The 14133-nt window shown below is 39.3% G+C and overlaps 1 protein-coding gene across 6 annotated transcripts in view; it reads left to right on the top strand.

The window, feature by feature from the left end:
• The window catches only part of rhobtb4 (Rho related BTB domain containing 4), a 47132-nt gene extending 33828 nt beyond the window's left edge, over positions 1-13304 (top strand). For 5 of the 6 annotated variants that reach the window (XM_032578222.1, XM_032578219.1, XM_032578220.1 and 2 more), the window contains 10 exons: positions 490-691; positions 1002-1105; positions 4981-5166; positions 6192-7011; positions 7379-7598; positions 8246-8364; positions 12142-12292; positions 12552-12640; positions 12787-12892; positions 13096-13304. In XM_032578222.1, coding sequence (XP_032434113.1) covers positions 500-691; positions 1002-1105; positions 4981-5166; positions 6192-7011; positions 7379-7598; positions 8246-8364; positions 12142-12292; positions 12552-12640; positions 12787-12892; positions 13096-13274 — 2166 coding nt within the window. In that variant the 5' untranslated portion in view covers positions 490-499 and the 3' untranslated portion in view covers positions 13275-13304. Of the gene's footprint in view, positions 1-489; positions 692-1001; positions 1106-4980; positions 5167-6191; positions 7012-7378; positions 7599-8189; positions 8365-12141; positions 12293-12551; positions 12641-12786; positions 12893-13095 lie in introns of those variants that run through there. The other variant, XR_004341174.1, reaches the window with a different exon arrangement.
• The last annotated feature ends 829 nt before the right edge of the window (positions 13305-14133 follow it).

Raw genomic sequence — 14133 nt, 5'->3', positions numbered from 1 at the left:
GGACATCTGTAGTCTTGTATTTTGTTAGACAAACTTAGATATTCTAACATTGGGCTTAGTCTAAAGTGAAAATCCTCCTAGCATATCAAAAGGGTGGCAAGCTGGGTGCAGATGGCACAAGGGAAGTTGAGGACAGTGACCTCCAGGGAAGTCTCTCTTTGTCTGTTCATCCATCTCCCTCTCTTTGTGTTGGTACAGAAATAGCTCTGTGGTCTCTATTACTCAGTCTGTGAGTGGGAACCATGTGTTCTGTTGTGGGGTTTGGCAGAGGTCTCTGAACACTGGACAATGGAGCACTGGGGGCTTCAACTATACATTCCCTTGGCTGGGACTAGGGCGAGAGTTACTGCTCCCAGTGCCCCTTGCTGTCACTTAAAAAATGCATCATCACTCCATTTGTGATACTTTCTCAAACTTGACATCCATTTCCATGCATATTGGATTAACCCATTTTCTCCTTTTTTGCTCTCCTGTTCTCATGTTTCCTAGGGCCCTCTCCATGGATATAGACACAGACTATGAGCGGCCCAATGTGGAAACCATTAAATGCGTGGTGGTGGGGGACAATGCAGTAGGCAAGACCAGGCTAATCTGTGCCCGGGCCTGCAATGCCACACTCACACAGTATCAGCTGCTTGCCACCCACGTGCCAACCGTCTGGGCCATCGACCAGTACCGAGTATGCCAGGAGGTGGGCACACACACACACACACACACACGCACTCACCCCCCACACACAGAAACACACTTTGTAGAAAAGAAGCCACAAATAGACAAACCCTTCTAGCATTTTCCTGCAACTAATTCCTTTTCTTTTTTTTTTTGCTACATAAAACATTTAACTTTAAATGCCACTGTACGTCATGTAGTTTGATCCCATGGTTGTTCCTTTAAAAGCCAGATATAATTGATTAATTATTCCTTTAATCAAACAAAAACACAAATCTTGCAAATAAACATAAGACGTTTGATCTGATAACAATGACATATCTACATTGTAGGTGCTGGAGAGATCTCGAGATGTGGTGGATGAGGTCAGTGTGTCCCTGAGGCTTTGGGACACATTTGGGGATCATCACAAAGACAGGCGATTTGCCTACGGCAGGTGAGAGTGCACATGAACACCAAGCCTTAAGCTGTCCACCAGCCTGAACGTACTGACCTAATAACACATCTGATGCTGGACAACAAGGTTAATTACCTGGAAATATTTTAATGTAGCCAAGAGATACATTGGATAGAAATGTCTTGTTTTTTTAAATATTATTTTATATATTTATACATTCACTGCCGGATGGATCTAATAAAATGTATTTCACTACATCTGGAAGTTAGGAACTTGATTAGAATTTAACAAACTTTTCATAATCAAAAATAGATATACAAGGATAAAGTCTTGTATGTCCATCTCAAAACAGAACATCACCAAATATTTTTTTTAATTTTAGTATTGAAATTAACATTATATTTTCTCACTGCTCTAAGAATGATATGCATCAAGGAATGCAGGAAATATTTCTATTGATTTGATTGATTATGACAAGCAATTTGTGTAGACAAAAAATTAGAATATAGAAGAGGTTCAGTCAGAAAAGGATGTTTTCACACAACTGTGGGAACCTTACATTTAAGTTCTCAGAATTTAATCAATTTTCATTTTCAATAATATTCTAATTTATTGAAAAAACTGCATACATATTTGTTGTGTAATCCGACAGTTTTTTTCTCTTTTGCATTGGACATCCCTTTCAAGCTGTTACATCCTTCCTCCACAGGAGATTATTGGATGATCCCTGTATCCTCTTGTTAGATGTTCTCTTGTCAAATCTGCTTTATTGGCATGAAATGCAGAAGAATTTATTGCTAAAATACAATCAGGAAATGCCACATATCACAGCAAAGTCACCATGTTTTAACCACAAAACCTCCAAACATTAAAAAAACTCGATGACACACCTTATACAACTTTTAACTATTTTTGGTTGGTACACTGTAGAGAAACAATTGGACCTTTTCCAGAAAGCAACTTGGTTTTATTTAAGATATTTGCTCTTGCATACAGTTTCATACAATAGATTCTTTCACCAATCAGCACAAAGACCCCACAATTTTCCCATAAATTTAAGTAGGATGTGTCAAGGTTGTTTGGAAGGACTTTGCATAAGGTGTCACCTTGTTTTCCTTTATTTAAAGGGTTTGTACGTGACACACTTCATTTATGCTTTTGTCAGCTGTATGGAGGTTAGTTTAAGGTTCAAATTTCTAGCCCCTTTGTTGTGTTTACCCACTGTTTAAATGTCTGTACATTCGCCTGGGGATCTGCTACTGTTTGTGTGTGTATGGTTGTTGGCGTGCGCTTGTGTGTGTGCACATCTATCCTCCTTGTGAGCCTGGAGTCAGCTGATTAGAAACACAGTGCCAGCTCAGCTGGTTTTACCCTGCATTGAAACAACATCAAGCATTCTTCCTTAACCATCATCCTTTTTTGCTCCCAACTCTGTTTGTTCCCCTGTTTATCTGAGCCAACCTTGCAACTCCCTTTTCTGTGTGCTTACCACCCGTACTCCTTCATAAATAAGTCTAACCTCTCCAAACAGTTGGCACGTAGCTGCTCTTTGACTCTCCTAACACCTGGCCAGGTTTTTGTTGACATAAAACTTAGAACATCACACTGTCACATGTCTTGTTAGAAGGAGTTCATGAAAACAAGTAGCTGCTGGAAAATAGATTAAACCCAATGTAACTTGAGTCAGCCTCCCTCCAACCCCCCCCCCTTTTTTTTGCAAGTCATCATTGCAGCTAATTGTCTTACAATAAGGAGGTCAAGATAGATCATTCCAAGCAAGCCTGTTATAAATTCCCACATTTAATCTTAAAAACACACCTGACTTTAGGTTTTTCACTTACAGAGAAAGTGATGAACAACAAATAAAGTTCAGTTGTTCTAGTTAATTTTTGTGGCATTTTTTGACTTACACAATTCACCTAAAGCTACAGTTCACAGAGAGGCTACAAAGAATCAAAAAGATCTTATTGTATGAAGTTATTTGTCAATGAAAAGATGCAAAAACAAAACAAAAACAAACAAAAAAACCCCAATAGTATTGGAAATGTATCATGATATACTAAAGGCAATCACCAACTCTTGAAAAAAATATGGACAATGAAACAGTAAGTGACATTACTGAAACCGGATCTTTCTCCATAATTGATAAAAAATAAGACCTAAACTGGTGAGAGAGACAACAAAGAGCCTTGCTGCAACACTACAGTGTAAAATCTACATTTTATAAGCTAAGACCTTGTGGAAGAATGTGTTATGGTCTGATGGAGCCACACTAGAACCTTAGGCTGCACTTAAATGTGGTGGCGGCAGGATCATGCTCTAGGGTTAGTTTTCATCCCATTGAGTTTATATGAAGCTGCATCAAATCATGAACAGTTTTAAATGCAAGTCTGTTTAGACCGAAAACCCTCAGGTCTCTACAAAATGACACATTTTAGTTTTCAGCAAAATTTTCAGTCTAAGAATACATCTTAATCAAGACAAGAATAACTTGAGCATTGTTTCACCAGAGTTCAGGGGGCTGTGGATGAGGGAATTCCTCTGATAGATTTGGAAAATGTCTTCAAGATGGAGCAGGCAAATATTGTTAAGCCAGACAAAGTAGACTGTATGCTGAGACATAAATCTATATATGTACAATTGTGTGAGCTGCATCATGTGCACCTGGCTAAGATGTAGTAATAATCCTTTGAAAAAGTGCTAATGGGAGCTTGCTTGCCTGTGTGTGTGCGCGCATTGTGATTTAATTGCCTGCTGTGTTATATTATGTCCTTGGGAGCTTTTCAGAGATTATCTGAAAAATAAAGAGGACTGTGGAATCAGAACAGCAAAAAGTATCCCAGCTGATTACTTCTTAAGTAATCAGCTACAGGGGCATGTGCAGTTAGCAGTGGGACATGAGATTCATTTCATCTATGTGGTCAATCAAATTAATCTGTAAACTCTCTTCAAGAATTTCCCAAAATTGTTAAATAACAGTAAAACCACATTTCTTCAACATCACATCCTTTGTTGTCTAATTAAACACTCCATAACTCCTGGCGTGTAGATATTTTGCCCATGGAAATGAGGCATATTTTACTGTTTTATAATGTTGCTCTCAAGTTCAGTTGATGATTTACCTCACATGCTCTGATAAGTACTGGATTCCTGGTAAATGTCAAAAACTGCAATGTAGTCATATAATTAAATTGTCTCCAAGGTACAAATGATGATTAATGTAGCAGAAGTTACATAAGTCTGAGTATTCTTTTGCTGCTGAGGCTAAAAGTCTTGTCCTATGCATTGTTGCAGAGAGTGAGGAGTTACAAATAGTTTTTTTTTGCCTTTTCACCAAGAGTTAATGATCCACCCTTGACATTACCTTGAAGTAGGCAGACATGCACCATCTTGTGAGGATTAGAGATCTCCTGCTAAATGCGGCGATCTGCTTGCTCAAACAAACCTGATGGATCTGTTTGAGAGTTTAAATCCAGAACTATTTTTAGACTTCTTTTTCTTGTTGCTTTCAAGGCCTCTTGGAGATTTACCCAACAGAAAGAAAGAGGCTCAAGCCACACAAATAGGTTACGAGGTCTAGACTCCTCTTGTGAACCTCCCCATCATCTGCCACACACCTCCTAGCTCTCACATAAGCTTCCTGCTCCCTTGTTGCCTTGCAGAAGCTGAACAAGCTTCCTCCTTATGCACTTTGCGTAAGTTTTAATGCAAGCTGACATCATGTTGCATGAGTCAGCAGTAGCTCTTTTTTTATTTCGTCTTCTTCTGTTCCCATATATCCATCGAAGCCCAAATGCCATCTTGACTGACATTCCCTACTCATGACAGAGCGTCTCAGCCCACCTTTGTCTCTGATGTCTGTTATTTTGTTTGTACATAAAATGAAGTGTTTTCTCTCTCATCCTTCCCTGTAGGTCTGATGTAGTGGTACTCTGCTTCTCTCTGGCTAATCCCAACTCCCTGCGCCATGTTCGCACCATGTGGTTTCCGGAGATCAAGCACTTTTGTCCCCGAACACCCATCATCCTGGTCGGCTGCCAGCTGGATCTGCGATACGCTGACCTGGATGCAGTTAACCGTGCGAGACGGCCGTTAGCAAAGTGAGATTCATTCCTCATTAAGCATTAACATTCTTTCTGAGACACAACCTGCAATAATGTTGCTCTACTACCTTGCTTGCAAATTGCAAGATATGTCTTATGGTTCAAAAAACTGGCTTGAGGGATTTAAGTGGGGCCTTTTTTCAGTAACAAACCTGTTGAAAATGATACTTCTTAAGATTGAGATAATGTACAATAGGCTCTCTAAAGTGTACATATCACTGCTACATTGACCAATAGGTCTGGTCCTAAATCTCAGACAGTTTTGACTCTAAAGCTGACAAAGAAAATATTTAAGCATCAAACTGGATTTATGCTTACATTCAAGTACGAACTTGCAATGGACTTGACAAACAGAATCTCTGGGGTCTTTTGAAGATGGATGTAGATAGCGGACAAACATTGATAAGTAAAATGCTGTAAATAAGGCTGAATATTGAAATTAAATATAAAGGGTTCAATAAAGCACTAGTTTATGTTCACCTAAACAAACAGGTTACTCCAAGTTTTTAATTTATTTAAATTTTTTCTAACAAATGTGTTTGTTTTTCAGGTATATTTTACAGGATAAATGTCACACTATACACTGAAATTGTATTAAATGATTTCTCAATTAATACAACCAATAAATTATATTAATTTATCAGTTACATCACAAAAACATTTAAATCAGAATGTGAACACTTTTGAGACCCAATGTAACACAAACACAACAGGCAAGAAGCCAAATCATGTGCAAAGAATTGCAATTGTAGGACCAATAGAGCTTAGCTGACATGATAAGAGAAGTTTATCAACAGTCCAAAAGTTGTTGGAAATACAGCCACCCATAAAAACTGCTATCACATCACTGTATTGATGTCACTCAATGTTTTTGTTTTAGAAGTGAGGTGTACGCTCCATGTAGGTACAAAAATGTACATAAGCTTGCTTGTCTTTGCATGAATGGTTGTGGTTGTTAATATATAATCTTGCTCAACCTGAGCAAGGAATGTTGGTTGAACGTTTTCCTTTATGACTCACAGGCCCATCAAACCAACAGACATCCTCCCTCCAGAGAGAGGCCATGAGGTGGCAAAAGAACTTGGGATACCATACTATGAGACAAGCATTGTCGCCCAGTTCGGAGTCAAAGATGTGTTTGACAACGCCATCCGTGCAGCCCTCATTTCCCGTCGACACCTTCAGTTCTGGAAGTCCCACCTGAAAAAGGTCCAGAGACCCCTTCTCCAGGCACCTTTCCTACCTCCCAGACCACCACGCCCCATAGTGGGCATCCCCGACCCACCAGCCACAGACGGCGAAGGCCCCGACTCCCTTTTCTGTCATCCTCTTTGCGCAGATGTTCTTTTCCTTTTGCAGGGTGGCTCCACTCGTGTCTTTGCACACAAAGTTTACCTGGCTACGTCCTGCTCCAAGTTCTATGACCTTTTCACTCTTGATCTTGGTGGGTCAAGTTTTGGGGCAATGGGAGAAGAACAGGACAGCAAGGAAAACACAGAGAGTGGGGAGGAAGATGAGCAGAGCAGGAGAGGAGCCAAAGAGCAAGCTGGGCGCACTAAGAGCCTGGACATTGATAAAGATGGAATAGATGGAGGAGTGCGGGGCCTGAACCAACCTCAGCTGCTCCAGCAGGGGTCTTTGAGGACTTCCCAGAGTGATAATGCACTCCCCTCTCGAGCACAGTACTCAATGGGAGCAATGGGGACAGGTCGAGCCCTTTCTGGATGGGGAAGGGGGTTTCTCAGTGTGTGTCTGGAGCATGTTGATGATCCCATGACTGGACGACCTCGTCTGATGACTGTGGTTGCCATGGATGCACTCATTCAGGAGGAACCATTTAAGGTTATTCTAAATTGTTTACGTTGCTAGTGGTTAAAAAGGTTAATGCATGATTTAGCTAAAAGAAGTAATTTTTCACATAGGGTTAGTTTAATATCATTTTTTCCCCTTTGTCATGAAATGAAATGAAATCATTGTTTGAACTCTTCACTTTGTATTTATTTGGCTTATCTCTGTTTGATATATATATACTGTATATATATATATATATATATATATATTACCGGGAACACCTAGCTAGGACAAAACTAGCGAAAACAGAAGAAATGCATGTTTTTTTAACAAGACTCTTTCTTAATGCTCTGCACTGTGCATTAAATGCTCTTTAAGTTTTCAGTGTGTTTGACCTCTGGGTTTGCTGCATTTCCAGGCAGTGCTTCAGTACCTCTACACAGGCAGCCTGGACGAGAGTCGAGGCGATCTGATGCAGGTGGCCACCATTGCGGAGCTGCTTGAGGTGTTCGACCTTCGGATGATGGTGGCCAACGTTTTGAACAGAGAAAGTTTCATGAACCAGGAGATCACAAAGGCCTTCCACGTCCGCAGAGCCAATCGAATCAAAGAGTGCCTCAATAAAGGGACTTTTGCTGGTAAACCACGTCAGCCACACAATGCTGCAATTTTTTTGTGTAGCATTTGTCATTCTAGATGTGATGCCCCCCATGTTGCATCTGTCTCTTTGACTGATTCCTTCATAGTCATAATTTGACTCGATGACTGTTTTGTCAGTCTGCTTATTTTGTGTTCACTCTACCCCATCCACTGTCTTATTTGTTTTGTGTTGTGTCTCCTTTTAGTGTTGTCTTTGCCTTTTCTGAACAAGACTGGACTTTCACCTTTCTATGCTGTCATTGTTCTATTTCTGATCATAGTGATTATTGTTCCCATAAAACTCATATAAGTTTTGATTGAATAAATTAATAAGAATGTATCTAACAATGTAACTAATTTTTTGGGACAACACAGCCCTCTTTACCAGACTTCTTCAGTGTTCTGCTTAACCCACCACCCTGCATTTGCTTTCCTTCCCATACAATGAGTGGAGAGCTGTTGCATCTCCCTGTCAATTTATCTTTCTGTCTGTCTACCTGTGTCCATGTCTCTCTGTGTGTCTGTCTGGTCCTCTTGCTGCCTGTCTGCGTGTCTGGACGTTCGCCTCGTCTGTCTTTTCCTTTCTGTAGTTTGGGCTTCTGTGGCATTCCACGAGATGAACGCTCTTTTCCCACCCCGGTTTCAGATGTTGTGTTCCGGCTGGATGACGGCTGCCTTCCGGCCCACAAGCCCCTGCTCATATCCAGCTGTGACTGGATGGCCGCCATGTTCCGTGGCTCCTTCATGGAAAGCTACATCGAGGAGGTGAGATTGTCCAGGGAATACAGACCTTGGAGATATGGGGACTTTCAGTTTTGGAATGGAATGTAATTAGATGTCTCAATCCTAAATCCTGAAAAATTGAGAAAAAAGGAAAGGAAGAACTGCCTTTATAAAGAAAAGGTGCTGTTGACATTATGTTACCCTGAACAACCAATTAAAATTTGAAATCAATTAAACTGAAATTTTTCTAAAACATAAACCTGAGATGAGTTTAAATTTAGATGACTAAAATTTGTGTTTTCGGGTGTGAGTGTGTGCATGCATGGTTGTTTGTCCAGTGTGTTTCTGTATGCTCTGCATTGGACTGGTGACATGTCAAAGGTGTACCCTACATCTCCCCCAGTGACCTGAGAAGACGGGTACTAATCCCCGTGCAAATCTGCAAGGATAAGTAGATATGAGTAATGGATGAATGGATGGATAAAATATGGTTACAAATATTCAACCATTAGGAAATAATTAGCACCCTCTATGTAGCTTCAGTCAATAACAAGGTAAATCAAAATATAACTCCTGTTAGGGCCTTTTAAAACCTATTCTGGTAATTTGGTATTACCAAGTTATTGTTACAGATTGTATAGTGCACAGCTTGCAACATCTGATAACATGTGATAAAGGTCAAGGAGTTATTGGGATTAGGTAAATAATTTTTTACTACCTAAACCACACATATGGTTCTTTATCAGATTGACCTACTAATCTTTGTTTCACTCCCGGGTGATGTTAAAGATCTGGAAATAACCACATCTCTTGATGACTTAGACACATATGTCCAGAGATAAGAACTCTGTGTGTAAATAATTGTGTGTAAATACACACAATTGACTGCTTTTGTTAGTCTTCGCCTGACAAAAGACTTCAGATGTTTTTTACCTTAAATTAAACTGAGGCACATGTCTTTGTAAAAATTTGTTTCAACAGGATGAGAAAACAACTTGATTCACACATATAAAAACATGTGCATTGCAGTAGGTCTGACTTCCTGTTTCTATTCTCAGAGGCCATGTTCTTTACCTCAATAAAAACCACAGATCATCGGCTTTGTTTTTATGTGGTGTTCTGAGTTCTAAATGTTTATGTTTGCTGTTTTCTGTGTGAAGTGTCCATATTGTTGAGTTGTCATAGATTAGCTGTATTTTGAAACACTGAGAAAATTACACAAAGGCTACAGAACAATGACAGCTTAGAAAGGCTGTTTCTCTTAATACGTCTTCATTGAAGAAGAGTACTTTCACTGAAACCAATATTTCTCAAGATTTGTTACCTTATGTGTGCTCACCTCTCAGGCTCAGCTTCTGGTAAGGCATGTGTGCCTGACCTGACCTGACCTAGCCTCAAAGGAAGTTGAGGGCTGTCTTTAAGTTGAAGTTCTTCCGACTGTGTTACGCAACAAGATTTCACAAGCTGCCAGTTCAGGTTACAAAGATTCATGTGTTCAGAATAACTACAAATAAATTTCAAACACTTTTGAATAATTTTGTGAAAGTTTAAAATTATGATGGAAACTATAAAAAAATCTGCTTAAATTATATATGTGTATTTTTAGTTATGTATTTTATTTTCTGGAGTCATGGACTTTACTGTTAAGCAAATTATGATTAATGTTAAAATTATTGTTAACAATAATATTAGTAATGTTAATGTTTTAGAGGGGCCCTGTCAGAGTCTTGTCTTGAGTCTGATGGAGAATTTGCAGATAAAAGTTAGTCTTATTGTGGTTGGAAGGAAGACGTGAAACGTCACAGATATGAAGATCATCACCAAAGATAAATATGCAAAATATCAATGGAAACATGCAAACAGCTGGTCAGGAATTAAAAAAATTGCCAGAATGCCACAAATAATTTTTCATTTATAGAATATTTTTTGACATGCAACCTTTTATACTAGTATGAAGACAAAAACAGACAATATTTTTTAGTGGACCTTCTTAGATGAATTAAATTCCTTTTAAATGTAAATTTATCAGCAGCATAAATATTTAATTACTTTAGTAGTCATGTTACTCATGTCGTGACTCTGAAAACATAATCCTTGAAATCAGAACGAGGCTGCCCACAAAACTTTATACGTCAGTATCAGCCAAAAGTTAGCAATTAGAATGTGCCTGTTTCTATGTCAGTTTGAGTCTTCTCTGTTGAATCACACAAAAAATATTTTTAAAATGGAAGCAGAAGTTTAAGACATGATTACACAGTGTAGTTTCTCAACCCAGACACTCAAAATAACTCTGTTTTCAGTGCTGAACAAAAGGGGGTCAGTGTGTTGCGGAATATGCTATGTCATATGGGAACTAGAAACGGTCAGAGCTTCATGAACTGAACTCTTCATAATCATCCTCAAAACCCCAAATTAAAACAATCTTCTTTTAAATGACAAATCAGCTGTTTGTCTTTTTGCTTAACCTACAAACTAGTTAATATGCTTTTCGTTGGAAAGTGTGTGGCGTTCATATGATTTGGTCTACACATTTAAACTTACAAATACGGATGTATGTCACAGTTTTAGCAAGTTCATTTAGGTCAGCAGCTGAAGCTGTAAAAACACTGCAGTCTTTACAGTCAAAACAAGCCTGTAAGATCTGCTTTGACTCATCAGTCCACTTCCTTACAGAGGTTTTAAGTTTTTGCCTCTAGATTACAATGAGATGAAGTAGATAGTGATCAGAGAATCCTAAAGCTGCATGAGGAACTGCACAGTTTGCTGCTTTGAAGACTTTGTAGCAGCGATTCAGTGTGTTTGTCTCTCTTAAGTAGTTCATTTGAGAGGTTTGTGCTATTAAAATCCCCAAGAACAATAATGAGAGTCTGGAGCTTGATGTTTGTATCCCCTGTCTGTGTCTCCGGTAAATCCCACAGAGAGCCTCCATGTTTCCTACCAGAATCTCAGAATACTTTCTGGGTCGATAAAAAACTGCTTAGAGAACTGCCTGATGCTTACGAATTGCTCTCTGGTGAAAGTAACCGTATCTTAGCAGCAAATGTAGAAAAAATGCACAATGGGATCGAGTACAGTACCAAGACAGCCATCTCCAGAGTCATCATGTAGGTTAATATCACATTTATTTCTTTGTTCTTTCACATCTTTTGACCTGAATGTTTAGTTGTTGTTTTGTTACTTTGCATCTGTAGGTCATCACAGATGTTTGTCTGACATCTGTGTATTAACGTCTAATACTTCTGCACTTTAGTCTTACCATGAATATTTTTTAATTTAGCATGAAGTAAACTAATAATGGTGGAATTCTGAGAACAAAATACCATTTGTATCGATTACAGCTCTTATTTGTATATGTCACTATGTCTGAGTCCATTCATTAATGCAACCGGTTCCTTAGCTAGAGCTTTAAACTATAGAGACTACCTTTCTCTGGGACGAGAGACCACACCATTCTGGCATTTTCTTAATTGTTTCTGAGTGGAGACTGTAAAGTGACAGAGTGGGTAGACTCAAAGACCTCCTGTCATTCTATCATAATGGTTTACCTTTACTTTCCTTCCGTTTTCTGGGGCTATTGCTTCATCAGCTGCTGATGAATTGGTTGTATGTAATGTAATGAAACTGTGACAATAGATCCTTTTTAGAGAGTATATAATGAACAAACATGCACCACAAGAACTGAGAACCATTGTGACCTGGTTTTTTTTCAGCACTTCATATTTTCTGTTTATTGCGTTGTATTTGCGTTGTACACAAATGCATTAATGTACAGAATTTTACAGTTTACCCCCATCTTCTCTTGCTGCTATTATATTATAGGTATCAATTCCTAACACCAGTACAGCATGTATGCATGGAGTGCTTGAGTTCCTGTACTGTGGTCTCCTGACACCGTGTCCTGGATTGGAGCCCATGGAACTAATAGTTCTGGCCAACCGTCTGTGTTTGCCACGACTCGTTGCCCTCACTGGTAAGTATTTCTGTGTGGAGTGCTATAAACACAGCAGAGTCTAAACCCCACTCTCTTTTTTGTCCCCTACCAACTGAATGCAATTGAACACTGTTTAATTAAGATTCACATTTTGAGAACCTAATTTTATAACTTTTAAGAATAATGAAAACCTTTACCTCTAATGTAGTTTAACACAAAGGATTGTAGAATTATTTGTCAGTGGGGCATGCAACTAGAAAATACTTACTTTAATCTCTTTAATTTTTTGCCTCTTCAGAGCAGCATGCTGTGGATGAGCTACTGCAACTGGCAGTGAACGGAGTGGACATTGATGGACAGGTGCTAGCTTACCTTGAAGTTTCACAGGTGTGTTTTGACTTAAAAGTGCATTTATGTAAACAATCGCTTGCGGTCATGTATGGTGAATCAGTTTGTATTCATTTCATACAGACATACATTAGTTTTTTTATTTATTTTGAAGAGTAATACTTTCTATTTTTTTCTTGTCACAGTTCCACAATGCCAAACAGCTTTCTACTTGGTGTCTTCATCACATCTGCACCAATTATAATAGCATCTGCCGCAAGTTTCCCAAAGACATGAAAGCAATGTCTCCAGGTACGCTACAGTCAACTTGCTCTCCTGTCCCTAAAGTTCATTTCATTGCTTTTCTGTCATTCTGCAATTTTAGTTTTAACCAAAATGTAGAATGCAATTTCTCTACATTTGGGAATTTCATTAGCCTGTTACCTTAAATCAGTTACAAATGATATTTGTACAAACAGCATTTTTTGAGGACAAATTTGCATTCTTTCTTGCAGAAAACCAGAGGCACTTTGAGAAGCAGCGTTGGCCTCCTGTATGGTTCTTGAAGGAGGAAGACCGCTACCTGCGTTCTCAAAAGGAGCGTGAACGCGAGGAAGAGATCCTGCGCAAGCAGCACACCAAACGGGGCTGGTGTTTCTGGAGACACCCGTCTTCCTCTCCACACGTCTCCTAAGGGGTTTTCCACTTTTAGCTCTTGGATCTTCCCCTCAGCGGATGCTAACCCCTGGATTAGCAAATAGAGAGGAGAATGGTTGTGATCCCTCTATCTGTGGAGAAATAACTCTCAGTGCTAATATTCCTGAATGTCTGCATGCTTGGGAGGAGTGTATGTGCCTCTTGGTGGGAGTGGGTCGCCACACAACTGTGTTTTGGTGGTGGGACAGATTGGAACTCAACAGAAAGGGTATTTGCATGAATGTGCGAGTGTATGAATGGAATATAGTGATGCTTCCAAGTTGAGACGCAGTGATCTCTCAAAGGACAATGGCGGTGCAGAGTAACCCTTCCTCCTGTACGTAAATGCTTTTTCTCCCTCTACCAGCACCCAATTGCCTTGGAGTGTTGGAACTGGAAGCAAGGGCTCTCTTTTCTCTCTGGTTTCTCAGTCTTCAACCTTCACATCGACCTTAATAACTTTTAAACATTTGACACTGCAGCTCCCTTTGGTGGGTGGGGGAGTCTACGTCTGCCTTCACCTCTTATATAGACTGTTTGCTAGCACACGCAGATGCATCTCCACATTTCACCCTTGTGAAACCAGCAGTAAATGCAGAAACTAACACTAACAATTAGCTCATTGTTATTACTTATCTTTTAATCACTTAATGTGCATTTTGGGGCCATTTGGGATGCTATTATATTAGAAGGGTAAAAGAGCAAAGACCTCAGAGAAAGTAAAAAATCACCACTGCAACCACAGATACAATCGTTTTATTGTATTCTCAACTACATAGGTAGTTGAGAAAATAGACATAAATTATGTACCAGTTAGTCCTCATATCTCTTTTGTCATGTAATCACTTATTTTCAAC

Source organism: Xiphophorus hellerii, chromosome 12 (assembly GCF_003331165.1).
Source record: "Xiphophorus hellerii strain 12219 chromosome 12, Xiphophorus_hellerii-4.1, whole genome shotgun sequence".
Lineage (NCBI taxonomy): Eukaryota > Metazoa > Chordata > Actinopteri > Cyprinodontiformes > Poeciliidae > Xiphophorus > Xiphophorus hellerii.
This window is presented reverse-complemented; position numbering and strand designations above follow the sequence as displayed.